This window comes from Amblyraja radiata, chromosome 14 (genome assembly GCF_010909765.2).
Source record: "Amblyraja radiata isolate CabotCenter1 chromosome 14, sAmbRad1.1.pri, whole genome shotgun sequence".
Classification (NCBI taxonomy): domain Eukaryota; kingdom Metazoa; phylum Chordata; class Chondrichthyes; order Rajiformes; family Rajidae; genus Amblyraja; species Amblyraja radiata.
This window is the reverse complement of record NC_045969.1, coordinates 7,490,953-7,517,309: the sequence shown is the minus strand read 5'-3', so window position 1 is coordinate 7,517,309 and position 26,357 is coordinate 7,490,953. Positions and strand designations below refer to the sequence as shown.

Genomic DNA, 26,357 nt, shown 5'->3' with positions numbered 1-26,357 from the left:
AGAATTAGGCCATTCGGCGCATCAAGTCTACTCCGCCATTCAATCATGGCTGATCTATATCTCCCTCCTAACCCCATTCTCCTGCTGTCTCCCCATAACCTCTGACACCTGCACTAATCAAGAATCTCTGCCTTAAAAATATCCATTGGCTTGGCCTCCACACCCTTCTGTGGCAAAGTATTCCACAGATTCACCATCTTCTGACTAAAGAAATTCCTGCTCATCTCCATCCTAAATGAACGTCCTTTAATTCTGAGGCTACGACCTCTAGTTCTAGACTCTCCCACTAGTGGAAACATCCTCTCCACATCCACTCTATCCAAGCCTTTCACTATTCGGTACGTTTCAATGAGGTGTCCCCTCATCCTTCTAAACTTCAGCGAGAACAGGCCCAGTGCCATCAAACGCTCTTCGTAAGTTAACCCAATCATTCCTGGTATCATTCTTCTAAACCTCCTCTGGACCCTCTCCAGGGCCAGCACATCCTTCCTCAGATATGGGGCCAAAAATTGCTCACAATAGGTGTTTAATCCTCGAGCTCACAAACTGGGGAAGCAAGGTGGGAAAAATAGGGAACACACCGACCATTATGTCCCATCTACACTCTCATGCTCCTAAATTGTTGCATGTGGATTAATAGTCACGTGTAGTATTAAGCATTATCTATTCCACTGGTTCTCAACTGAAGGAAGGTCGGCAAGCCCCCGGCAGGCCACAAAAATGCTTCAAGGACAACATCAAGAACAGTTTGAAGAAATTCCACATCACATCGAGCAACTGGGAGCACATTGCACTGGACAGGCGTTCCTGGAGGAAATCCGTGCAGGAAGGAGCTGCACGTCATGAAACGGAGCTACGCCATGTCGCAGAGACAAAACGACAGCACTGTAAGGAGAGAAGGGGGCCCGACAACTACCAACCAACCGCTAGTCACCACTGCCTACGTTGCACCAAGGTGTGTGGATCGCGGATTGGCCTCTACAGACATCTGTAGACCCACAAGTAGACGACCCTATGGAGATGAGTGGACAGTCATACTTGTTTCGAGTGATTCCACTGGTGCTTTTGTCCCTAAACCCATGAAAATCGTCTTGGATTGTTCTTTTTGACTGTGCACCAGATATTTTGGTTTCTCCAGATCCTTAAACCATCCTTTATAACAAAATTGGAAATTCCAGGTCTATGTTTGATTGACACTGTATTGTCACATGTACTTGGTATAGTGAAATTCTTTGTTTTGCATGCAACGCACAAGTTTGAATTGAATTGAATTTGAATTGAATACCTTTATTGTCATTCAGACCTTACGGTCTGAACGAAATTTCGTGCCTGCAGTCATACATACAATCATACAATAATAAACAACAATAAACACAAATTAACATCCACCACAGTGTATCCTCCAAACACCTCCTCACAAGTATGCAAAGAGTCGCCATGTATAGGGCGCCCTATTGGAGAAGGCTTTGGTTTATATGGTATCTCGGTTCAGTTAAGGTTAGTTTATTGTCACATGCACTGAGGAACGGCAAAAAACTTTTGTTGCCATGCTAACCTGTCGGCAGAAAGACAACACATGATTACAATCAACCCGTTTGCAGTGTGTAGATACATGATAAGGGAATGACGCTTAATGCAAGGTAAAGCCAGCAAAGTTCGATCAAGGATAGTCCGAGGGCCATCAAAGAGGTTCAGCACTGCTCTCTGGTATGTTTCCAACGAAAGACTTTAATCTCTTCACTTGGATTCAAAGAAAAAGTTCAGTTTTGCCCCCATATAATTTTAAACTCTTTTTGCTTCATGTATTTACGACTACACTTTGATGGTACAACGTAGAAACCCGCGTTGTACATTTTCCCACTTCCCTCTGCCTGTGTGTGGGAGTTGTACAGTGGGCTTAGAATGTATTTTCAGATCTGAATTCCAAATTCTTCCAAAGGAGCCACACAAAGCTATTTTTGGATGTTGTCGGATTGTTTATGAAAATAAACACAAAATGACTCCCAGATAAAGTCAATGTCAAAGTTGATAGCAGCAAGCCCAGTGTACGATTATAGACTTTTATACTTATTAATTTTTAACCCGTGCAACAGAATTGCTTGATACCGAACTTTCTCTTGTGGATAGTTCAAAATAAGGAAGTACTTTCTGCTACACAACAAGATTAGCTGAACACGTTCACAGCTTGATATATTATTCTTTATAGAGGCATTAGAATACCTAAAGATACCTGTCATATAAATCAAAAGTACACAAAAATGCTGGAGAAACTCAACGGGTGCAGCAGGATCTATGGAGCGAAGGAGATAGGCAACGTTTCGGGCCGAAACCCTTCTTCAGAGATATAAATCAAAGACTGGAAACGCTCAATTGTCTTAGGAATTCAGACCTATTTATTTAATAATGAATAATGAATAATAATGAATGAATGAATGAATAATGAATAATAATAATGAATACGTTTATTGGCCAAGTATGTTCACATACAAGGGATTTGTCAGTTTGTCAGTTTACAAGCTGGTCAGTGGAAGATTTATAGATAACAAAAATGAATTGTTGTTCCAATCTGATATTGCTTGGTCGTACATAGAACATAGTGCACAGAAATAAGCTCATCGGCCCAAAATATCTCTGCTGAAAATTATGCCAAGATAAACTATTCTCCTCTGCCAGCACATCATCTATATCCCTCCATTCCCTGCATATCCATGCCATAGAGTCATAGAGTGATACAGTGTGGAAACAGGCCCTTCGGCCCAACTTGCCCACACCGGCCAACATGTCCCAGCCACACTAGTCCCACCTGCCTGCGTTTATAGTCCATATCCCTCCAAACCTGTCCTATCCATGTATTTGTCTAACTGCTTCTTAATCGTTCCAGGATAGTCCCAGCCTCAACTACCTCCTCTGGCAGCTTGTTCCATACACCCACCGCCTTTTGTGTGAAAAAGTTACCCCTCAGGGTCCTATTAAATCTTTTTTCCTTCACCGTAAACCTATGTCCTCTGGCTCCTTAATTCATCTACTCTGGGCAAGAAACTCTGTGCATCCACCCAATCTATTCCTCTCATGATTTTATACACATTACCCGTGCCTATGTAAAACCCTCTCAAACATCACTATCATATCCGCCTCCACTGCTAACCCCGGCAGCACATTCCACACTGTGTAAAAATGAACTTCCCCCACATATCACCTTTAAACTTTACCCCTCTGACCTTAAAGTACAGTATCTATTTTTCCTTTCAATATTTTAAAGATAATTGATGAGGGTCTACATTCAAGGAACTCTTAAATTATTACTTGCAGTTATAGGAGTTCAGTTCAGTTCATATTAGTTCACGTGTACCCAAGTGCAGTGAAAAGCATTTGTTGCGTGCTTACCAGTCAGCGGAAAGACAATCGAGCCATTTACAGTGTATAGATACATGATAAGGGAATAATATTTAATGCAACGTGAAGCCAGCAGAGTCTGATTGTGTCAATAGAAAAGGAATAAATAGTATCAGATTGGCTCAATTGTAATTTTCATCACTCGAGTCAGAAAGTCGAAGAGTTCGAACCTCAATCTATGACCACAGCAGTAGGCTGGACTTTGGCGAAAAGAGGTATTCTGTTAATAGAAAGGGTATGTTTAAAATGGGAATTCATCTTGACTTTGTATTCAAGGTTACTAATGAACTAGTTGGTCAATAATTCCCCTAACCAACGTCATGGAAACAGATTATCTCATCACTTATCCCATTTGCAGAAGTGCAAATTGAGTTCCACATGCGCTTCCCATTTGACAGTTTCCACGTTTCAAAAGCAGTTAATTGGATGTGCGGCTCTTTAGGATTCCTTGAGAACGTCAAAGGGGCTTGTTTAAATGCAAGTTTGTTCTTCAAAGACAGAGTGCACAGATGTTCAGCCTCTTGCTGCCCCTGCAGTTTTCCTCCCCACTGCTCGTAACACTGGGATGATGGACTTGGTAGAATTTGGTTTGACATAAAACATAGAACAGTGCAGCCCAAGAACTGGCCCTTTGGCCCACAATGTACATACCAAACATGACGCCAGTTTAAACTAATCTCCTCGATCAATCTAACTTGATCCTTGTTCCGTAACTTCCCAGTATAACCTGGTGGCCTATCCACAACTCTCTTATTTAATCCTAAATAAGTCCATGTTCTAGGAGCAGAATCATGCCATTCAGCCCATCAAGTCTATTTTGCCATTCAACCATGGCTGATCTATCTCTCCCTCTCAACCCCATTCTCCTGTTTCTCCTCATAACCTCTGACTTTGTTGTGAGGTTACAAGTCATTAATCAAGAATCTCCGCCTTAAAAATATCAATTGACTTGGCTTCCAAAGTCGTCTGTGGCAATGAATTCCACAGATTCACCACCCTCCGACTAAAGACATTCCTCATCTTCTTTCTGAAGCTACGTACCTTTCTTCCGAGGCAATGGCCTCTGGTCCTAGACTCTTCCACTAGTGGTAACATCCTCTCCACAATCACTTTATCCAGGCCTTTCACTATTCGGTATGTATCAATAAGGACCCCACCCCCTCATCCTTCTAAACCCCAGTGCCGTCAAACGCTCATCATATATTAACCCAATCATTCCTGGGATCGTTCTCGTAAAAGATTGGTTTTCAAAATTATCTAAATCTGGAGAGCCCAGACTAAAATTTCAGTTGAAGGTAGACACAAAATGCTGGAGTAACACAGCGGGACAGGCAGCATCTTTGGAGAATAGGAATGGGTGACAATTCGGGTCGAGACCCTTCTTCAGACTTGTCAGGAGAGAGGGCGGTACAGAGATAAAATGTAGTTAGAGACAATAAGACTGGTGAGAGAACTGGGAAGGGGGAGGGGATGGAGAGAGAGGGAAAGCAAGGGCTACTTGAAGTTAGAGAAGTCAATGTTTATACCGCTAGGCTGTAAGCTGCCGAAGCGAAATATGAGGATCCAATTTGATCCAATTTGTACTGGGCCTCACTCTGACAATGGAGGGGGCCCAGGACAGAAAGGTCAGATTGGGAATGGGAGGGGGAGTTAAAGTGCTGAGCCACCGGGAGATCAGGTAGGTTTAGGCGGACTGATACAGGAGTTTCAGTTGATGGGTTTATGCAGCAAGCCAAAACAAAATGTCCATTCTGGCGTGCAAGGGTAACCAAGAATCTGTCAATACATTTGAGGGATTAGCATGAACAATAATAGCAACTTGCATTTATTTAAGACCTTTGGTGTAGGAAAATGTTTCAAGAGTCCACCAACAGTTTTCCCAGTAATCCACATGACTTGTAACCTCGCAACAAAGTCAACATCTGGAAGAGATCACTGGCTCAACTCTAATTTCTTCTACCTCTCATGGGCAGCTCAAGGATCAAATCTTATACCAGATGTGTACAATTCAGACGGTTAAATTTCTGCTTTCAATGTTTGTTTCTTCATAAGACGATAAGTGATAGAACTAGAATTAGACCATTTGGCCCATCGTCCACTCCGCCATTCAATCATGGCTGATCTATCTCTCCCTCCTAACCCCATTCTCCCCCTAACCTCTGACACCCGTACTAATCAAGAATCTATCTATCTCTGCCTTTAAAATATCCACTAACTTTGCCTCCAGTCTTCTGTGGCAAAGAATTCCACAGATAGTCTTAATATAAAACAGCATATAGTAGAAGTATCTCGACCAAAAACGTCACCCATTCCTTCTCTCCATTGATGCTGCCTGTCCCGCTGAGTTACTCCAGCATTTTGTGCCTATCTTCAGCATATAGTCAATCCCCTTATTTTTGTTTCCATTCTTCCCCCTTCACTTACGTCCATTACGGTTATAGTATCTTAACGCTGCCTGGCAATGGAATGAGGGCAATTGACCCCTTGAATATAAAGTGTATCCGGGACATGATAGGAACATAACATTTTCCCTTGAAATACCTTAGTTTAGTTTAATTTTAGAGAAGGATTTTCGCCGGGCGCTCCGATTCCCTCCCACACACCAAAGACGTGCAGTTGTGTAGGTTAATTTGGCTTTTGTAAGTTGTAAATTGTCCCTAGTGTGTCGGATAGTGCTGGTGTACGGGGCGATCGCTGGTTGGTGCGGACTCGGTGGGCCGAAGGGCCTGTTTTTGTGTTGTATCTCCAAAAAGACACAGCGTGGAAACAGGCTCTTCGACCGACCGAGGCCCCATCGACCACTGATCACCCGCACACTAGTTCAAGAGTCAAGTCAAGAGAGTTTATTGTCATGTGTCCCAGATAGGACAATGAAATTCTTGCTTGCTGCAGCACAACAGGAGATTGTAGTCATAAATACAGAACAGATCAGTGTGTCTATATACCATGGACCGTATATATACACATAAATAAACAGATAAAGTGCAATAGGCTGTTATAGTTTAGAGTTTGTTTGATGTCGTGTCTAATAGCCTGATGGCTGTGGGGAAGTAGCTATTCCTGAACCTGGATGTACCAGATTTCAGGCTCCTGTACCTTCTACCTGATGTCAGCGGAGAGATGAGTGTGTGGCCAGGATGGTGTGGGTCCTTGATGATGTTGGCCGCCTTTTTGAGGCAGCGACTGCGATAGATCCCTTCGATGGTGGGGAGGTCAGAGCCGATGATGGACTGGGCAGTGGTCACAACTTTCCGCATTCTTTTCCGCTCATCGTCATCCCGCTTTCACATCCTACACACTGGGAGCAATTTGCATAAGCCAATTAACCTACCATCCTGCGCGTCTTTGGAATGTGGGAGGAAACATAGGGCGGCACAGTGCCTGACGGCGCCAGAGATCCAGGTTCGATCCTGACTATGAGTGCTGTCTCTATGGAGTTTGGATATTCTCCCTGTGAGTTTTCGCCGTGGGTTTTCTCCAGGTTGTCCGGTTTATCTCCACACACCAAAGAGGTGAAGATTTGTAGGTTAATTGGCTTCTGTAAATGGTGCCTATAGTGTAGGGTAGAACTAATGTACAGGGTGATTGTTGGTCGGAGCAGACTCAGTGGGCCGAATGTCCTGTTTCACGCCATATCTCTAATACTAAAATTATATTTTGTCTGAAGAAGGAGCTCGACCCGAAACATCACCTATTCCTTTTCTCCAGGGATGGGGCTCTTTCAAGAGAGAGTTAGATAGATCTCTTAAAGATAGAGAAGTGAAGGGATATGAGGAGAAGGCAGGAACGGGGTACTGATTGTGGATGATCAGCCATGAACAGAGTGAATGGCGGTGCTGGCTCGAAGGGCTGAATGGACTACTCCTGCACCTATTGTCTATTGTCTATTGACCCGCTGAGTTCCTGCTTCTCTGCTGAGCCACCTGATGTTACTCATGTATGGTGTGGGAAGGAACTGCAGATGCTGGTTTAAACCGAAGATAGACACAAAATGCTGGAGTAACTCAGGGGACAGGGAGCATCCCTGGAGAGAAGGAATGGGTGACGTTTCGGGTCGAGACACTTCTATGATTTTCCCAGACAACTTGCAAAGCAGAATTTTGCTCTGTGTCTTGGTACATGTGACGACGCCATACCAATATCAAGACCGATACCAAAATAGGATGAGTTTAGGATTAGTGCAGTGAGGCGCTTGTTAGTTGGCATGGACACAATGGGCTTCTGTATTGTATGACTACAGCTGGGATATTATTTTAATTTTGCTATCTTGCTATCCCGAGCTGCTAAAAGTAGATTATATGGTCATAGAGTGATACGGTGTGGGAACAGGCCCTTCAGCCCAACTCGCCCACACAGGCCGACATGTTCCAGCTACACTAGTCCCACCTGCGTTTGCCCTATATCCCTCCAAGCCTGTCTGTTTCTTAAATGTTGGGATAGTCCCTGCCTCAACCATCTCCTCTGGCAGCTTGTTCCATACACCCACCACCCTTTGTGTGAAAATGTTATCCCTCAGATTCCTATTCAATCTTTTCCCCTTCACCTTAAAACCTATGTCCTCTGGTCCTCGATTCCCGTACTTTGGGAAAGAGACTCTCACACGCCGCTGATCTATTCCTCTAATGATTTTGTACACTAAAACGCCTGTTATCGAGCATATATATTTCCACCAACCTGTATGTTCAGCATCTATGTTTTAACTTGAAGTAGTATCGTTTGAGTGTTGGAAAATAACTATTCTGGATCTCAACCACATGCAGGCAATTTGATCAGCCCTATCGGATTTCATGTTTGGAATGAATTCTGCTTAACTTGTTTTGACAATAATCCTATTTTGATTAAATTCAACATTTATTCAAAGAAGGCCCCATATGTTGACATCTGTTTTAATCATTAATCTTACTCTTAACAAAATGCCTCAGCCTTCAAAGCTGGCATAACAACATTCTACACCACTACTCACATTGATTTATCTGGTGCAGTTCAAATCTTTCTTAACATGGTTCGCAGGCGCTAAGTTAACTTTGTAGATGAATGAGCCAATGTTATATAACTACCACTTTAGTTCAAGTTCAAGTGAGTTTATTGTCATGTGTCCCTGTATAGGACAATGAAATTCTTGTTTTGCTTCAGCACACAGAACATAGTAGGCATTTACTACAAAACAGATAAGTGTGTCCATATACCATGATATAAATATATACACACATGAATAAATAAACTGATAAAGTGCAAATAACAGAAAATGGTTATTAATAATCAGAGTTTTGTCCGAGCCAGGTTTAATAGCCTGATGGCTGTGGGGAAGTAGCTATTCCTGAACCTGGTTGTTGCAGTCTTCAGGCTCCTGTACCTTCTACCTGAAGGTAGCAGGGAGATGAGTGTGTGGCCAGGATGTTGTGGGTCTTTGATGATGCTGCCAGCCTTTTTGAGGCAGCGACTGCGATAAATCCCCTCGATGGAAGGGAGGTCAGAGCCGATGATGGACTGGGCAGTGTTTACTACTTTTTGTAGTCTTTTCCTCTCCAGGGCGCTCAAATTGCCGAACCAAGCCACGATGCAACCGGTCAGCATGCTCTCTACTGTGCACCTGTAGAAGTTAGAGAGAGTCTTCCTTGACAAACCGACTCTCCGTAATCGTCTCAGGAAGTAGAGGCGCTGATGAGCTTTCTTGATGATTGCATTAGTGTTCTCGGACCAGGAAAGATCTTCTGAGATCTTTATCAGCTTTTTGTGGTGTTACATTTCTTTTAGAGTTTAGAGGGATACAGCATGGAAATAGGCCCTTCGGCCCACCAAGTCCAAGCCGACTATCAATCGCCCATTTGCACTGGAATAAACTTAAAGGAGACTTATACTAATCATTGGGAAAGCGTTGCCTTGTATATATGGGCTGTCTTTTACACGTATAAATGAACCCTCAGCATGTCATTTATTGCACAGAATCATCCCAAGGCTGGTACTAGATCTTTATTCTTAATGTCTCCCTCAATTCTGTTTTTCCGTTCAATGTCTCTTTTTGTGCAGTAAACTCCCTTAAACGATCGCTTGCTGTTTATTGAAAGAAATACTGAACATCTGCAGTGTTTGTTGGAGACTCTTTGCTGGGGATTCTGAGCAGGTGGGGCCTAGCGGTTTCCTCAAGTGCAAATGCTTTAACCTTGGACTCCAACAGGTACCTTGCAACTTTACCACTCCATGTTGTTATCCCAGTGGTTTACAGCAGTGAACTTCAATTATAGGCAGGTACACAAAAATGCTGGAGAAACTCAGCGGGTGCAGCAGCATCTATGGAGTGAAGGAAATAGGCAACGTTTCGGGCCGAAACCCTTCTTCAGACTGATAGGGAGAAGGAAGGAAAAAGGAGGAGGAGGAGCCCGAGGGCTGAGGGATGGGAGGAGACAGCCTGAGGGCTGAGGAAGGGGAGGAGACAGCAAGGGCTAACAAAATTGGGAGAATTCATTGTTCATGCCCGCAGGATGCAGACTCCCCAAGCGGAATATGAGGTGCTGTTCCTCCAATTTCCGGAGGCAATTATAGGCAAATGGTTTGGTTTGAACAGTAAGTGGTGTTGACTTCAACAAATTCTCTGCTTTGGAATGATTCCTGAACCTGATGTATAGTAAACATCGTGTATTTAGAATCACCTTTGGCTTTACGACTATGTCTTTGTTTTCACTCACGAGTTACAGCCATTGCTGGCAGGGTGATGTTCCACTGGTTTAACTAAAAGACAGGGTGTATAAAATCATGAGAGGAATAGATCGGGCAGATGCACAGGGTCCCTTGCCCAAAGTAGGTGATTCGAGGACCAGAGGACATTGGTTTAAGGTGAAGGGGAAACGATTTAATAGGAATCTGAGGGGTAACTTGTTCAATAGTTCAATAGTCCTTTATTGTCACGTATACCCTGAGGTATAGTGAAATTTGATTTTACCGTACAATCATACCAAAAAAAAGCAACAAGATACAAAATTACATAAGAATCCAACATAAACAGCCCCCACAACGGCATGTGGGTCCCTGGGCAAAAGCGCAGACCCACGGCCATCAGTACAATGTCCGGCCACATACACGCTCCTTCACCGTGATGTGACCACCGTTGCACTGACCGCTTGTTGCTCTCTCTGCAGTCCTTGTCTGTCCCCGCAAACACCGAGACCACCGCACTCACGGCAATCCCTCCGAGTCCCCATCAGTGCGGGCAGCATCCATCTTGCTTTCGGTGACCTCGCACTCCTCAGGCGAATAACTTTGACTTTCTTCCTCCTTTTCTCCTGCGGTCGGGGCGGTGGGTGCATGGAACGAGCTGCCGGAGGAGATACTTGAGGCTGGGACTATCCCAACTTTTAAGAAACAGTAAGACAACTACATGGATAGGACAGGTTTGGAGGGATATGGACCAAACGCAGGCAGGTGAGACTAGTGTAGCTGGGACATGTTGGCAGGTGTGGTCAAGTTGGGCCGAAGGGCCTGTTTCCACACTGTGTCACTCGATGACTTAATGACAGTGGGAATCTAAAGCAGGAAGGTTTCTATTTAATATTTCACCACTGGAACGTTGCCTTTTAGTGAAATACCTTCGACTGCATTTGTTTTAATTGAAACCGGTTTCTGTAACAACTTTATTATTCAGTTTACTGCTTTGAGTTCTAATTTAAATGTGACCTTCAACTGGAATGCACCTTCTTTTACCCAGAGTAGGGGAATTGAGAACCAGAGGACATAGGTTTAAGTCAGGGAGAAAAGATTTAGACTTTACTTTAGACTTTAGAGATGCAGCGTGGAAACAGGCCCTTCAGCCCACCGAGTCCGCCCCGACCAGCGATCTCCCTGTACATTAGCACAATCCTACAAACTAGGGACAATCTACAATTTTACCGAAGCCAATTAACCTACAAACCTGTACGTCTGTGGAGTGTGGGAGGAAACCGGAGCACCCGGGGAAAACCCACGCAGTCACAGGGAGAACGTACAAACTTCGTACAGACAGCACCCGTAGTCAAGATCGAACCCGGGTCTCTGGCATTGTAATGCCCCTGTCCCACTTAGGAAACCTGAACGGAAACCTCTGGAGACTTTGCGCCCCACCCAAGGTTTCCGTGCGGTTCCCGGAGGTTTTTGTCAGTCTCCCTACCTGTTTCCACTACCTGCAACCTCCGGCAACCACCTGCAACCTCCGAGAACTGCATGGAAACCTTGGGTGGGGCGCAAAGTCTCCAGAGGTTTCCGTTCAGGTTTCCTAAGTGGGACAGGGGCATAAGGCAGCGACTCTACTGCTTTTAATTGGAACCCGAGGGGTAACATTTTTACATGTAGGTAGGTAGTATATGGAACGAGCTGCCGTAGGAGAAAGTTGAAACAGATAATATTCAAGATAATGTTCAAGAAACATTTAGGCAGGTACATGGATAGGATAGGTTTAGAGGGATACTAGACCAAGTGCAGACCCGTTGGGTCTGCTCCCCCAATGGTGTGATCCCCCAACCCAATATTCCACCATGCACCCGTCTCCTCCAATGGAACTGAAGCTGCAGCAGTGAAAAGTTCAAAGTGTTCCTGCCTTGCAACTTTGTTTCGAAGTGTGTTGGAAGCTGATAGGAAGGAGCAGGCGTCAACGAATCAAAAGGCAGAAAGGCAGCCGGACGGCAGCCGGTCGGATGGCACAAGTGCAGACCCGTTGGGTCTGCTCCCCCAATGGTGTGATCCCCCAACCCAATATTCCACCATGCACCCGTCTCCTCCAATGGAACTGAAGCCGTTCCCAAATGTAAGATTCCAGCACTCCCCTGCCTCCCTCAGCAGTGGATTTGAAAAAAAATCCAATTGCACCTTCCCGCAGGCAAGTGGGACTAGTGTAGATGGGACATGTCAGTCGGCGTGGGCAAGTTGGGCTGAAGGATCTGTTTCCACGCCGGGTGAATCTATGATTCTATGGAATCAACAACTGCTACTGAAAGTGACTGGAAAGTAATGTGGTCAACATGCATGTAAAAGCATCGACAGCCCAATTGTGGATTGCAAATACACGGAGCCATTTCATGGCTCATTTAAAAATCTTGATTTGGACGTACTGCAGGCATTCTTTATGGTTTTGGTGTGCAATCAGTAGTCCATGGTTGAAACAATACTGCCATTTGTTCAAATGTGGGAAGAATTTAACCATGTGATGGGCTTCCTGCAAAATGTACACCCTTAAAGGCGGATTGAAGTTACAACATATAAATGCAGATGTGATTGTTGAGAAGGATGAGATATTCCTCATGAGAGGAATAGATTGGGTAGACGCACAGACTTTCTTGCTCAGAGTGGGGGAATCGACTGTTCATAGAGTGAATGTTTAAGAAGGAACTGCAGATGCTGGAAAATCGAAGGTAGACAAAAGTGCTGGAAAAACTCAGCGGGTGCGGCAGCATCTATGGAGCGAAGGAAATAGGCAACGTTTCGGGCCGAAACCCTTCTTCAGACTGATTACTGTATCACTCTATGACTCTACAAACCTACACTTGAAGGAATGGATGCCTTGATTATCCATTTGTGGGGGGAGGGGAAATAGTTGTTAACAACATGATCAATTCCAGTACAGTATTTGAACAAAGTAAAATGTACTTTAGGCTGTGGTATGTTGAGCAGAGTGCATCTGGATCCTGTTCCGGTTTGAGTTTGACTGTTATCGAGCAGCCAGTTACAGAGAGCAGATATTCACTGTTACTTATGTCATTGCAAGAGATCTCACATCTGACTAAGAGAAGATTGATACCCTGAGATCAGTTCAGTGGCTGGGAAAAATACAAGTGTAGTTCCTGTTTGAAAAACAAAAACCACAGGCATAAAGGGACACTTATTTGTTTAAATATGACAAAATTTCCCACGCAAATCAACTTCTAAAGATACGGGCGTAGCGGTACAGTAGTTGCCTTACAGCGCTGGAGACCCGGGTTTGATCCTGACTACGAGTGCAGTCTGTACTGAGGTTTGTACATTCTCTCCGTGACCACGTGGGTTTTCTCCGGGTGCTCCGGTTTCCTCCTGCACTCCAAAGGCGTACAGGTTTGTAGGTTAATTGGCTTCTGTAAAATTGTAAATTGACCCTAGTGTGTTAGGATAGTGCTGGAGTACATGGTGATTGCTGGTCGGCGTAGACTCAGTGGACCGAAGGGCCTGTTCCCACGCTGTAACTCTGAAAAATACTGAACGATGAAATATATTGTGAGCATTTCCACTTTTATTCCTTTAAAATATTGAGCTAGTTGTTTGGTGCTTGTGCGTTTCCTGTTTCTTATAGTTTGTGGAACATAGAAACATAGAAACATAGAAATTAGGTGCAGGAGTAGGCCATTCGGCCCTTCGAGCCTGCACCGCCATTCAATATGATCATGGCTGATCATCCAACTCAGTATCCCGTACCTGCCTTCTCTCCATACCCTCTGATCCCCTTAGCCACTCCCTCTTAAATATAGCCAATGAACTGGCCTCGACTACCCTCTGTGGCAGGGTTCCAGAGATTCACCACTCTCTGTGTGAAAAAAGTTCTTCTCATCTCAGTTTTAAAGGATTTCCCCCTTATCCTTAAGCTGTGACCCCTTGTCCTGGACTTCCCCAACATCGGGAGCAATCTTCCTGCATCTAGCCTGTCCAACCCCTTAAGAATTTTGTACGTTTCTATAAGATCCCCTCTCAATCTCCTAAATTCTAGAGAGTATAAACCAAGTCTATCCAGTCTTTCTTCATAAGACAGTCCTGACATCCCAGGAATCAGTCTGGTGAACCTTCTCTGCACTCCCTCTATGGCAATAATGTCCTTCCTCAGATTTGGAGACCAAAACTGTACGCAATACTCCAGGTGTGGTCTCACCAAGACCCTGTACAACTGCAGTAGAACCTCCCTGCTCCTATACTCAAATCCTTTTGCTATGAAAGCTAACATACCATTCGCTTTCTTCACTGCCTGCTGCACCTGCATGCCCACTTTCAATGACTGGTGTACCATGACACCCAGGTCTCGCTGCATCTCCCCTTTTCCTAGTCGGCCACCATTTAGATAATAGTCTGCTTTCCTGTTTTTGCCACCAAAATGGATAACCTCACATTTATCCACATTATACTGCATCTGCCAAACATTTGCCCACTCACCCAGCCTATCCAAGTCACCTTGCAGTCTCCTAGCATCCTCCTCACAGCTAACACTGCCCCCCAGCTTAGTGTCATCCGCAAACTTGGAGATATTGCCTTCAATTCCCTCATCCAGATCATTAATATATATTGTAAATAGCTGGGGTCTCAGCACTGAGCCTTGCGGTACCCCACTAGTCACTGCCTGCCATTGTGAAAAGGACCCGTTTACTCCTACTCTTTGCTTCCTGTTTGCCAGCCAGTTCTCTATCCACATCAATACTGAACCCCCAATGCCATGTGCTTTAAGTTTGTAAACTAATCTCTTATGTGGGACCTTGTCGAAAGCCTTCTGGAAGTCCAGATACACCACATCCACTGGTTCTCCCCTATCCACGCTACTAGTTACATCCTCGAAAAATTCTATAAGATTCGTCAGACATGATTTACCTTTTGTAAATCCATGCTGACTTTGTCCAATGATATCACCACTTTCCAAATGTGCTGCTATCCCATCTTTAATAACTGACTCTAGCAGTTTCCCCACTACCGATGTTAGACTAACTGGTCTGTAATTCCCCGTTTTCTCTCTCCCTCCCTTCTTAAAAAGTGGGGTTACGTTTGCTACCCGCCAATCCTCAGGAACTACTCCAGAATCTAAAGACTTTATTGGTCTCTATCTTGCACTAAACGTTATTCCCTTTATCCTGTGGACGACTTGATTGTAATCATGTTTTGAAAGATTATTACTAATGCATCCACTATTTCTGGAGCTACTTCCTTAAGTACTCTGGGATGTAGCCTATCTGGCCCTGGGGATTTATCGGCCTTTAATCCATTTAATTTACCCAACACCACTTCCCGGCTAACCTGGATTTCACTCAATTCCTCCAACTCCTTTGACCCGCGGTCCCCTGCTATTTCCGGCAGATTATTTATGTCTTCCTTAGTGAAGACGGAACCAAAGTAGTTATTCAATTGGTCCGCCATATCCTTGTTCCCCATGATCAACTCACCCGTTTCTGACTGCAAGGGACCTACATTTGTTTTAACTAATCTCTTTCTTTTCACATATCTATAAAAACTTTTGCAGTCAGTTTTTATGTTCCCTGCCAGTTTTCTTTCATAATCTATTTTTCCTTTCCTAATTAAGCCCTTTGTCCTCCTCTGCTGGTCTCTGAATTTCTCCCAGTCCTCCGGTATGCTGCTTTTTCTGGCTAATTTGTACGCATCATCCTTCGCTTTGATACTATCCCTGATTTCCCTTGTTATCCACGGATGCACTACCTTCCCTGATTTATTCTTTTGCCAAACTGGGATGAACAATTTTTGTAGTTCATCCATGCAGTCTTTAAATGTCTTCCATTGCATATCCACCGTCAACCCTTTTAGAATTAATTGCCAGTCAATCTTGGCCAATTCACGTCTCATACCCTCAAAGTTACCTTTCTTTAAGTTCAGAACCATTGTTTCTGAATTAACAATGTCACTCTCCATCCTAATGAAGAACTCAACCATATTATGGTCACTCTTGCCCAAGGGGGCACGTACAACAAGACTGCTAACTAACCCTTCCTCATTACTCAATACCCAGTCTAAAATAGCCTGCTCTCTCGTTGGTTCCTCTACATGTTGATTTAGATAACTATCCCGCATACATTCCAAAAAATCCTCTTCCTCAGCACCCCTGCCAATTTGATTCACCCAATCTATATGTAGATTGAAGTCACCCATTATAACGGTTTTGCCTTTGTCGCACGCATTTCTAATTTCCTGTTTGATACCATCTCCAACTTCACTACTACTGTTAGGTGGCCTGTACACAACACCCACCAGCGTTTTCTGCCCCTTAGTGTTTCGCAGCTCTACCCATACCGATTCCACATCCTGCAAACTAATGTCCTTCCTTTCCATTGCGTTAATCTCCTCTCTAATCAGCAACGCTACCCCACCTCCTTTTCCTTTCTCTCTATCCCTCCTGAATATTGAATATCCCTGGATGTTCAGCTCCCAGCCTTGGTCACCCTGGAGCCATGTCTCCGTGATCCCAACTATATCATAGTCATTAATAGCTATCTGCACATTCAACTCATCCACCTTATTACGAATGCTCCTTGCATTGAGACACAAAGCCTTCAGGCTTGTTTTTACAACACTCTTACCCCTTATACAATTTTGTTGAAAAGTGGCCCTTTTTGATTTTTGCCCTGGATTTTCCGGCCTGCCACTTTTACTTTTCACCTTGCTACCTATTGCTTCTACCCTCATTTTACACCCCTCTGTCTCTACGCTCACACATTTAAGAAACCCTTTCCCTTTAACTCCATCCTCCACTATCCCATTCGACACCCCACCCCCCTTATTCAGTTTAAAACCATCCGTGTAGCAGTGGCAAACCTGCCTGCCAGAATGCTGGTCCCACACCTGTTAAGATGCAATCCGTCCCTTTTGTACAGTTCCCCCTTACCCCAAAACAGATCCCAGTGATCTAAGAATCTAAATCCCTGCCCCGTGCACCAGTTCCTCAGCCACACGTTCAGGTCCCGTATCTCCCTGTTCCTGCTCTCGCCAGCACGAGGAACTGGAAGCAAACCGGAGATAACAACCCTGGAGGTCCTGCTTTTCAGCATTTTTCCGAGCTCTCTAAAGTCACGCTGCAGAATATTCATCCCCTTCTTTCCGACATCGTTTGTGCCGACATGCACTACCACTTCCGGATGTTCACCTTCGCCCTTGAGGATTTTCTGCACTCTGTCCGTGACATCCTGGATCCTGGCACCAGGAAGGCAGCACACCATCCTCGCATCCCGTCTGTTGCCGCAGAAACCCCTGTCCGTACCTCTCACAATGGAGTCTCCTACTACAATGGCGTTGCCTGCCTTAGGCCTTTTTGGTTTTGGCTCAACAGCCCTATTCGCATCACAAGCCAGTCCGCCGCCCAGTGTAAACACCTCTTCTGTCCCGAACAATGAATTAAAAGTCCATGAGCATACATTGTAATGTTCCAACAAATATCCATAAGCAGATATCATAAGGCCGTAAGTGATAGGGACAGAATCAAGTCTAATCCGGCATTCAATCATGGCTGATCTATCCCTTCTAACCCCATTCTCCTGCCTTCTCCCCATAACCCCTTGACACCCATACTAATCAAGAATCTATCTATCTCTGCCTTAAAAATATCCATTGACTTTGCCTCCACAGCCTTCTGTGGCAAAGAATTCCACAGATCCACCACCCTCTCTCACTAAAGAAATTCCTTCCTAAAAGAACGCCCTTTAATTCTGAGGCTATGACCTCTGTTACTAGACTCTCCCACTAGCGGAAACATCCTCTCAACATCCACTCTATCCAGGCCTTTCACTATTCGGTAAGTTTCAATGAGGTCCCCTCATCCTTCTAAACTCCAGCGAGTACAGGCCCAGTGCCGTCAAACGCTCATCATATGCAAACTCAGTCATTACTGGTACTTTGTTGCTCCTAATATTTGTTGGTGCATTGCAAGAATTAGATATTTAAGGTGCTTATATAATTGGTGTCTGACTCAATGATAACCTGGTTCGGTTGTGTGGCATCATAATGCTAACATTGAACTTCTAAAACTGTCAAAATCACAACATCTCTCAGCTGACCTCCAAATATAACACCGGGAAAGATGTCTTCTTTTATGTGCATTGACCTACTGTTTTCATAGCAAAGGCCACATGATATCTTGGGTTGGGTGTTTTGTAAGTAGTCTTAACTGGAAATAACTCAATCTTTGATCAGCAGATCGTTACTGATGATTGAGTAGCATGTGGTAAAAACAATGACTGTGCTCACGTACTCCAGAATAGTTCTCAGCACCAGTGCCCCACAAGAATGCATTCTCAGTCCATTCCTAGACTTCTTATACACTCAGAAATGTACAAACAAATTCTGCTCTAACTCCATCTACATGTTTGCAGCTGACACAACTGTAGTGACTGTATTTTCTGAATTTTGGTATAGTCATAGTGATTCATAGAATAATACAGTGTGGAAACAAGCCCTTCGGCCCATGGTGCCCACACTGGCCAACATGTCCCAACTACAGACCTGCCTGTGTTTGTTCCATATCCCTCCAAACCTGTCATATCCATGTACCTGTCTAAACTGTTTCTAAACCGTTGGTATAGTCACTGCCTCAACTACCTCATCTGGCAGCTCGTTCCATATACCCGCCACCCTTTGTGTAAAAGAGTTTAGTGCCTGTCCCACCAGCATGCAACTGCATGCGGCGAGCGCGACCTAACGTGGTCGCTTGAGACGTACGGCCTCGCGGGGCCGGTCTCCCTTCGATCGGCGGAGCGTATGGAGTTGACACTGTCCAAAAATTCTGCGCGGCAACGGCCTTGATGTCGTACGCAGCTGCCTTGATGTCGTACGCACCGTCTCGACGCCGTACGCAGCGTCTTGACGGCGTACGCCTAGCGCGTGGTGTTGTGCAATGACGTCACCGCCCGACGTGCCGTTGCGTGATGACGTAACCGCCCGACGCCATGCGACGTCCAAATTCAGTCGGCCCGCTTCCTGCCCAGCTGATTGGTGAGTATGATGTCGGGACCATCTCCAGACGGCTCCGCGGTTGGAAGTGGGACCGGCCCCGTGAGGCTGTACGCCTCAAGCCACCACGTTTGGTCGCGCTAGCCGCATGCAATCGCATGCTGGTGGGACAGGCCCTTTAACCCTCAGATTCCTATTACATTTTTCTCGTCACTCCACCTTTTGCATATATTTGGCTAGATTGTACTCACGTACAGTGTTGTCTGATTTGACAGCATGGCATGCAAATAAAGATTTGGATTTTGTTTAGTTTAGTTTAGAAATACAGCGCGGAAACAGGGTCTTCAGTCCACCGAGTCTGCAGTGACCAGCGATCCCCGTACACCAATACGATCCCACAGCAAGGACAATTTGCAATTGTATAATAATACCAAGCCAATTAACCTACAAATCTGTATGTCTTTGGAGTGTGGGAGGAAATTGGAGGTCCCGGAGAAAGCCCACAGGGAGAACGTACAAACTCCACAAAGACAGCACTTATAGTCAGGATTGAACTCAGGTCTCCGGCGCAGGAAGGCAGCATCTCTACCGCCACACCAACATGCCATGCCCTAAAGTTTTCACTGTACTTCTGAACACATGACAATAATAAATCTAAACCCAATGAATCATTGATATTTTTGGTCTTAAAATGATTAAAAATGACTTTACATGCTAACCATTGTTTGTCCATCATTGTACCTTTCAATATGATTTATACCCGTAACCTGAATCAGGCTTTACTTGGCACAGATAGGCTCAGACACAAAATAAAACAGTGGTGAGTCTCTCGAACGGGTCAGTTTATTGAAGGCCTTAATAGTGCACACTGGGAAACACTCTGAGAAAACCCAAAGTGTTTCAAAGATTCACAGCACCTACTGCATTTTTATATTCTCACGACACAATGGTTACGTGGATTCCATACGTTTGACATAATTCATCGTTGATCAATGTCTCTGTAACCTTTCATCTTTGTCTTTCTCCTGAATGATCGTTAACCTTGTGTATCCTATTATTTTGAAAATCTCTCTCACATGTATCTAACAAATGCACAAAAGACCCGTTAGACACGGTGGCGCAGCGGTAGAGTTGCTGCCTTACAGCACCCGAGACCCGGGTTCGACCCTGCCTACGGGTGCTTGTCTGTACTGCGTTTGTACGTTCTCCCCGTGTGACCTGCGTGGGTTTTTTCACCAAGATCTTTGGTTTACTTCCACACTGTAAAGACGTACGGATTTGTCGGTTAATTGGCTTGGTATAATTGTATAAATGTAAAATTGTCCCATGTATTCGCTAGTACTCGCTAGAATTTAGAAGATTGAGGGGGGATCTTATAGAAACTTACAACATTTTTAAGGGGTTGGACAGGCTAGATGCAGGAAGATTGTTCCCGATGTTGGGGAAGTCCAGCACAAGGGGTCACAGTTTAAGGATAAGGGGGAAATCTTTTAGGACCGAGATGAGGAAAACATTTTTCACACAGAGAGTGGTGAATCTGTGGAATTCTCTGCCACAGAAGGTAGTTGAGGCCAGTTCATTGGCTGTATTTAAGAGGGAGTTAGATGTGGGCCTTGTGGCTAAAGGGATCAGGGGGTATGGAGAGAAGGCAGGTACAGGATACTGAGTTGAATGATCTGCCATGATCATATTGAATGGCGGTGCAGGCTCGAAGGGCTGAATAGCCTACTCCTGCACCTATTTTCTATGTTTCTATTTTTCCATGTATATGTAGGCTCGTTTTAATGTGCAGGGATTGCTGGTGGGTGGAGACTCGGTGAGCCGAAGGGCCTGTTTCCGTGCTGGATCTCTAAACTAAACTAAACTAAACCCATTTCCTGGGCTGTTTTATTACCGTTAGCTGTTGACAACCCTAATATTTATTTTAACTAAACTAGCAGTGCCATGGAACATGAACACTGTGACACATCTATTTTTTGCCTCAAAATGTTCAATTTTTCTGTCAACATATCCAATATCATTATGTAGAATGTTAGATTTCAAACTCAGGGGCATTCACTTATTTAACAACTATTCATTGTTGGTAATCGGTAGGAAGTACTACATTTTTTCTTTCTAATATCCGGTCATTCTGTGATTATATTCTAAAAGCAATAATGGAGATTTTACTCAAATGGACAATGTGATCCTGTATTTGAATATAATTTCCATAATTGTCTTTAGAATATAATCGTAGAAGGACTGGAGAACAAAGAAGGACATTCGACCCATCGTGCCTGTGCTAGTCCTCTGCCAGACCACTTTGTTGTCCTATGTACTCTTTCTCCATTTCCATTGCCGTATACACTTCCCTCTTGATGGCGAAGATAAACACAAAACGCTGGAGTAACTCAGCGGGCCAGGCAGCATCTCTGGAGAAAAGGAATAGTTGATGTTTCGGGTCGAGACCCTTTTTCAGGCTCCTGGGTCTGAAGATGGGTCTCGAGCCGAAACGTCAGCTATTCCTTTTCTCCAGAGATGCTGCCTGTCCAGTTTTTTGTGTCTATGTTTGGTGTAATAATAATAATAATAATGTCTTTATTTATATAGCACATTTTTAGTCAACTTGCATTGACCCCAAAGTGCTTCACACAATTACTTCCATACAGACAGGCAAAGGTGGGTGAAGTGTCTTGCCCAAGGACACACACAGGCAAACGTGGGTGAAGCATCCGCAGTTCCTTCCGACACATTCCCTATTGAAGACGCTCCTCTTCCCAAGTACACAGTCTCTTGCTATTACTGAAAACTGAAGTAGACTGATTTTTGAACACAGAGACGGTCGGGGGGTGTGAGCATCAGCTGGGAAAGTGCATGAAGAAAAAGATTGCCATGGTGTTTTTGAAGCAAGGCAGGCTAAAGTTGTGCTTCCTACGCCTACTTCTGTGTTTGTGTTTCACTGTAGTGTTACTCATGTTTGTGTGTATGTTGGATTGGGGAGCTGGCAGCACCTTTAAGATTAGTTTAGTTTAGTTAAGAGATACAGCGCGGGAACAGGCCCTTCAGCCCACCGAGTCCGTGCCAGCCAGTGATCCCCATATACCAGTACTATCCTACTAGGCACAATTTACAAAGTTACCACAGCCAATTAACCTAAAAACCAGTAGGAAGGAACTGCAGATGCTGGTTTAAACGGAAGATAAGCTCAAAATGCCGCAGTAACTCAGCGGGTCAGATAGCATCTATTCCTTTTCTCCAGAGATGCTGTCTGACCCGCTGAGTTGCTCCAACTTTTTGTGTCGTAACTTCAACCTAAAAACCTGCACGTCTTTGGCATGTGGGAGAAAACCGGAGAAAACCCAAATGGTCGCTGGGAGAAGGTACAAACTCCTGTGGTAAGGATCGCACCGTGTCTCTGGCAACTCTACCACTGCGCCACCGTTTTACAATGTTTGTGGCATGTAGTTTGAGGGTATAACTGAGAGAAGGAGTAGCAAGTGTCAATTATTCAGCTGCATTTCTTTAAGAGTCTTTCATTTCTTTTTTGTTGCTACTCAATGGTGTGGAAAAATCCATTTCCATTCTGTACCGTTGCCAAGCGTGTACAATTGCAGTCATTAGGCAAATGTACAGTTTACCGTGGAGATTACATTTCTAGGAACATAGTGAGTGACTGGTGCCAATACTTACTGCAGATTTGTAAACAGAAGTCCGCTACTAAATAGTAAATATGTTTTTCTGGATACCGCCTTTTCCTTCAATAATATTGAACTACAGGTACTGGGGTAGTTTTTCTGTTTCATCTTGGTACTGCCTATGTTTAAATTACAAAGTTCAAAGTTACACGGTGGCGCAGCGGTAGAGCTGTTACCTCACAGTGCCAGAGACCCAGGTTCGATCCGGACTACGGGTGCTGTCTGTGTGGAGTTTGCACGTTCTCTCTGTGATCTTCGTACGGATTTCCTCCCACATTCCAAAGATGCGCAGGTTTGTCGGGTAATTGGCCTCGTAAAATTGCCCCTCGTGAGAGTAGAATAGAACTAGTTCATGCTCATAAGCTGTAGGAACAGAATTAGGCCATTCGGCCCATCAAGTCTACTCTGCCATTCAATCATAGCTGATTTATCTTTCCCTCTCAGCCACATTCTCCTGCTTTCTCCCCATAACTCATGGCACCTGCACTAATCAACTAGTATACTACGTACTAGTGTAAGGAGTGATCGTTGGTCGGCATGGACTCAGTGGGCCGAAGGGCCTGTTTCCACGTGGTATCACTAAACTAAACTAAACTACTTCATGAAGCTGCCTGTGTCCTTCTAAGTGGTTCCTTTAACACAGAACAATTGAAACGTTATAAATTGCAAGTAACGAGTGAGATATGTGCTTAATTCCTCAAAGTCCTCAATAATAAGCAGCCAGATAATTGGGAAGCATTTGCTTTGCTTCTCTTGTGAGTTTCCACCTTCAATCACTTGACTCACACTCGGGTTGGTGTAAAAACCTGAGCCTTTTGACCTTTCCATGGCTGACGTGCTGTTTGTTTAAATAATCTGCACAAATAAAAATGAATAACCAGCTGAAGGTACCAGGGATCACTGTGAAACTCTCAAAGTCTATTTGGCAAGTTCAGCGTGCTGCATATGAGCCAGCAGATTACAATTCCATGGGTTAGGCACAAAGTGCTGGAGTAACTCAGCGGGTGGGGCAGCATCGCAGGAGAACACGGACAGGTGACGTTTTGTGTCCGCATCCTTCTTCAGTCTTGCCGTCCAACCAGTACCACTGTTTGCATCCTTGTACCCCTCTTGTTATCACGCCATCCCCAGCCAACAATGGGCCATTGTGGGCTCCACCCTTCCTGAGGTCATCTGTTGCCGGCCCTGATTTGTTCTTGCCCTTTCTCACCTCCAGTTTATTTCCCCACCCCCCACCCGCCTCCTCAACCTCTACTCTCAGTCTGAAGAAGGGTCCCGAACCGATGCTACCTGACCCGCTGAGCTATTCCAGCATTTTGTGTCTATCTTCGGTGTAAACCAGCATCTGCAGTTCCTTCCTACACATGAAGTACAATTTCATTTCTTCTGAGGGACAACCATTTTGTTTAACATTTGCTCTTTTTGATGTGCGGACATGTTTCCTGGCCAGACGTTTGCACAGATGACTCGGTGTATCTGAAAAATGGTTCTCCGAATTTGGCCTCGCTGGCTTGTGGTGGGGGGGGGCGGGGTAAGATGGTTCCTTTTCTTAGTTTCAATGGATGCCCATTGGATATCCTGGGAGTCGGCAACTCCACAGATGAGTCCTTGAGGTTGTGGGTGTAAATTGGAGGGAGGCAAGTCCAATCTAGAGGTGGCCCTCAAGGGTCCGAAGAAGTGTCTCGACCCGGAACGTCACCCCTTCCTTCTCTCCAGAGATGCTGCCTATGCCTGAGTTACTCCAGCCTTTTGTGTCCAGCTTTGGCCCTCAATACTGTTGATCCAGTCTCCACTTGGATTTGTCTTTAGAGATACAGTGCGAAAACAGGCCTTTGGGCCCACCGAGTCTACGCCGACCAGCGATAACCCCGTACACTAACACTATCCTACTCACAGTGGCGACAATTTATAATTTACAGAAGCCAATTAACCTACAAACTTAGAGTTTGGGAGGAAACCGGAGCACCCGGAGAAAACCCACGCAGTCACAGGGAGAAGGTACAAACTCCGTACCGACAGCACCCGTGGTCGGGATCGAACCTGGGTCTGTGGCGCTGTAAGGCAGCAAACTGTGCCGCTACGCCACATGTCTCAGATCAAGTAGTCTAATAAAACTTGCAAGGCTTCCGTCATGTAAAAGAGAGTGAGTTGTTTAGAGTGAGTAACTTTGTCGTGTTTTATTTACTTCAGGTACTTCTCGGTGGACTTTGAAGCACCTCCGGCCATTATCCCCACCATGTTGGACCATTTAGACCGTGACGTTGATGTGGTCAGACCTACAATCCTCAAGCACAAATTCCCAACGACTGAAGACAGCTGCCCAGGATTGATCCCACCCGACTACGAAGCAAAATTACGCTCCAAAAGAAAGTGACCTCACCTTGCTTGAACTTAAAATATTTTAAAATGTATATCGACAAAGCATTCTACTTGAAAAGGTTATTAAAGGTTAGGTTTTCCATTTCAGCGTGTTATATTTATTTATCTTTGCAGGTGCTGAGAATGTTCTCGGGAATGATTGGGTTAACATACGATGAGTGTTTGACGGCGCTGGGCCTGTACTTGCTGGAGTTTAGAAGGATGAGGGGGAGGAGGACTTCATTGAAACTTACCGAATTGTGAAAGGCCTGGATAGAGTTGGTGTGGATAGGATGTTTCCACTAGTGGGAGAGTCGAGGACCAGAGGCTATAGCCTCAGAATAAAAGGACATACCTTCAGAAAAGAGATGAGGAGGAATTTCTTTAGTCAGAGGTTCAGGTTCAAGTTCAAGTTCAAGTGAGTTTATTGTCATGTGTCCCTGTATAGGACAATGAAATTCTTGCTTTGCTTAAGCACACAGAAAATAGTAGGCATTTACTACAAAACAGATAAATGTGTCCATATACCATGATATAAATATATACACACATGAATAAATAAACTGGTAGTGCAAATAACAGAAAGTGGTTGCTAATAATCAGAGTTTTGTCCGAGCCAGGTTTAATAACCTGATGGCTGAGGGGAAGTAGCTATTCCTGAACCTGGTTGTTGCAGTCTTCAGGCTCCTGTACCTTCTACCTGAAGGTAGCAGTGGAATTCATTGCCACAGATGGCTGTGGAGGCCAAGTCAGTGGATATTTTTAAGGCCGAGATTGACTGATTCTTGATTAGTACAGGTGTCGGAGGTTATGGGGCGTAGGCAGGGAGAGGGAAATGAGATATGAAAAGGTACATAAAACAAATGAATGAAAGATGCCCTCTCCCCTGACTCTCAGTCTGTAGAAGGGTCTCGACCCGAAACGTCACCAATTCCTTTTCTCCAAAGATGCTGCCTGAACCGCTGAGTTACTCCAGTATTTTGTGTCTCTCTGGTGTAAACCAACATCTGCAGTTCCTTATGCCCCTGTCCCACTTAGGAAACCTGAATGGAAACCTCTAGAGACTTTGTGCCCCACCCAAAGTTTCCGTGCGGTTCCCGGACGTTTTTGTCAGTCTCCCTACCTGCTTCCACTACCTGCAACCTCCGGCAACCACCTGCAACCTCCGGGAACCGCACGGAAACCTTGGGTGGGGCGCAAAGTCTCCAGAGGGTTCCGTTCAGGTTTCCTAAGTGGGACAGGGGCCTAAGTTGCCCATGTTTGCCAATGACATAAAAGCAGGTGGGAGGGCAAGTT

General features: G+C 44.8%; 1 protein-coding gene across 1 annotated transcript in view; it reads left to right on the top strand.

The window, feature by feature from the left end:
- The window catches only part of LOC116980312 (sodium/myo-inositol cotransporter-like), a 68,507-nt gene extending 43,338 nt beyond the window's left edge, over positions 1-25,169 (top strand). The window contains exon 5 of the mRNA XM_033032411.1: positions 24,894-25,169. Within this exon, the coding sequence (XP_032888302.1) occupies positions 24,894-25,077 (184 nt within the window). The 3' untranslated portion in view covers positions 25,078-25,169. The remainder of the gene's footprint in view (positions 1-24,893) is intronic.
- Positions 25,170-26,357: the final 1,188 nt, after the last annotated feature.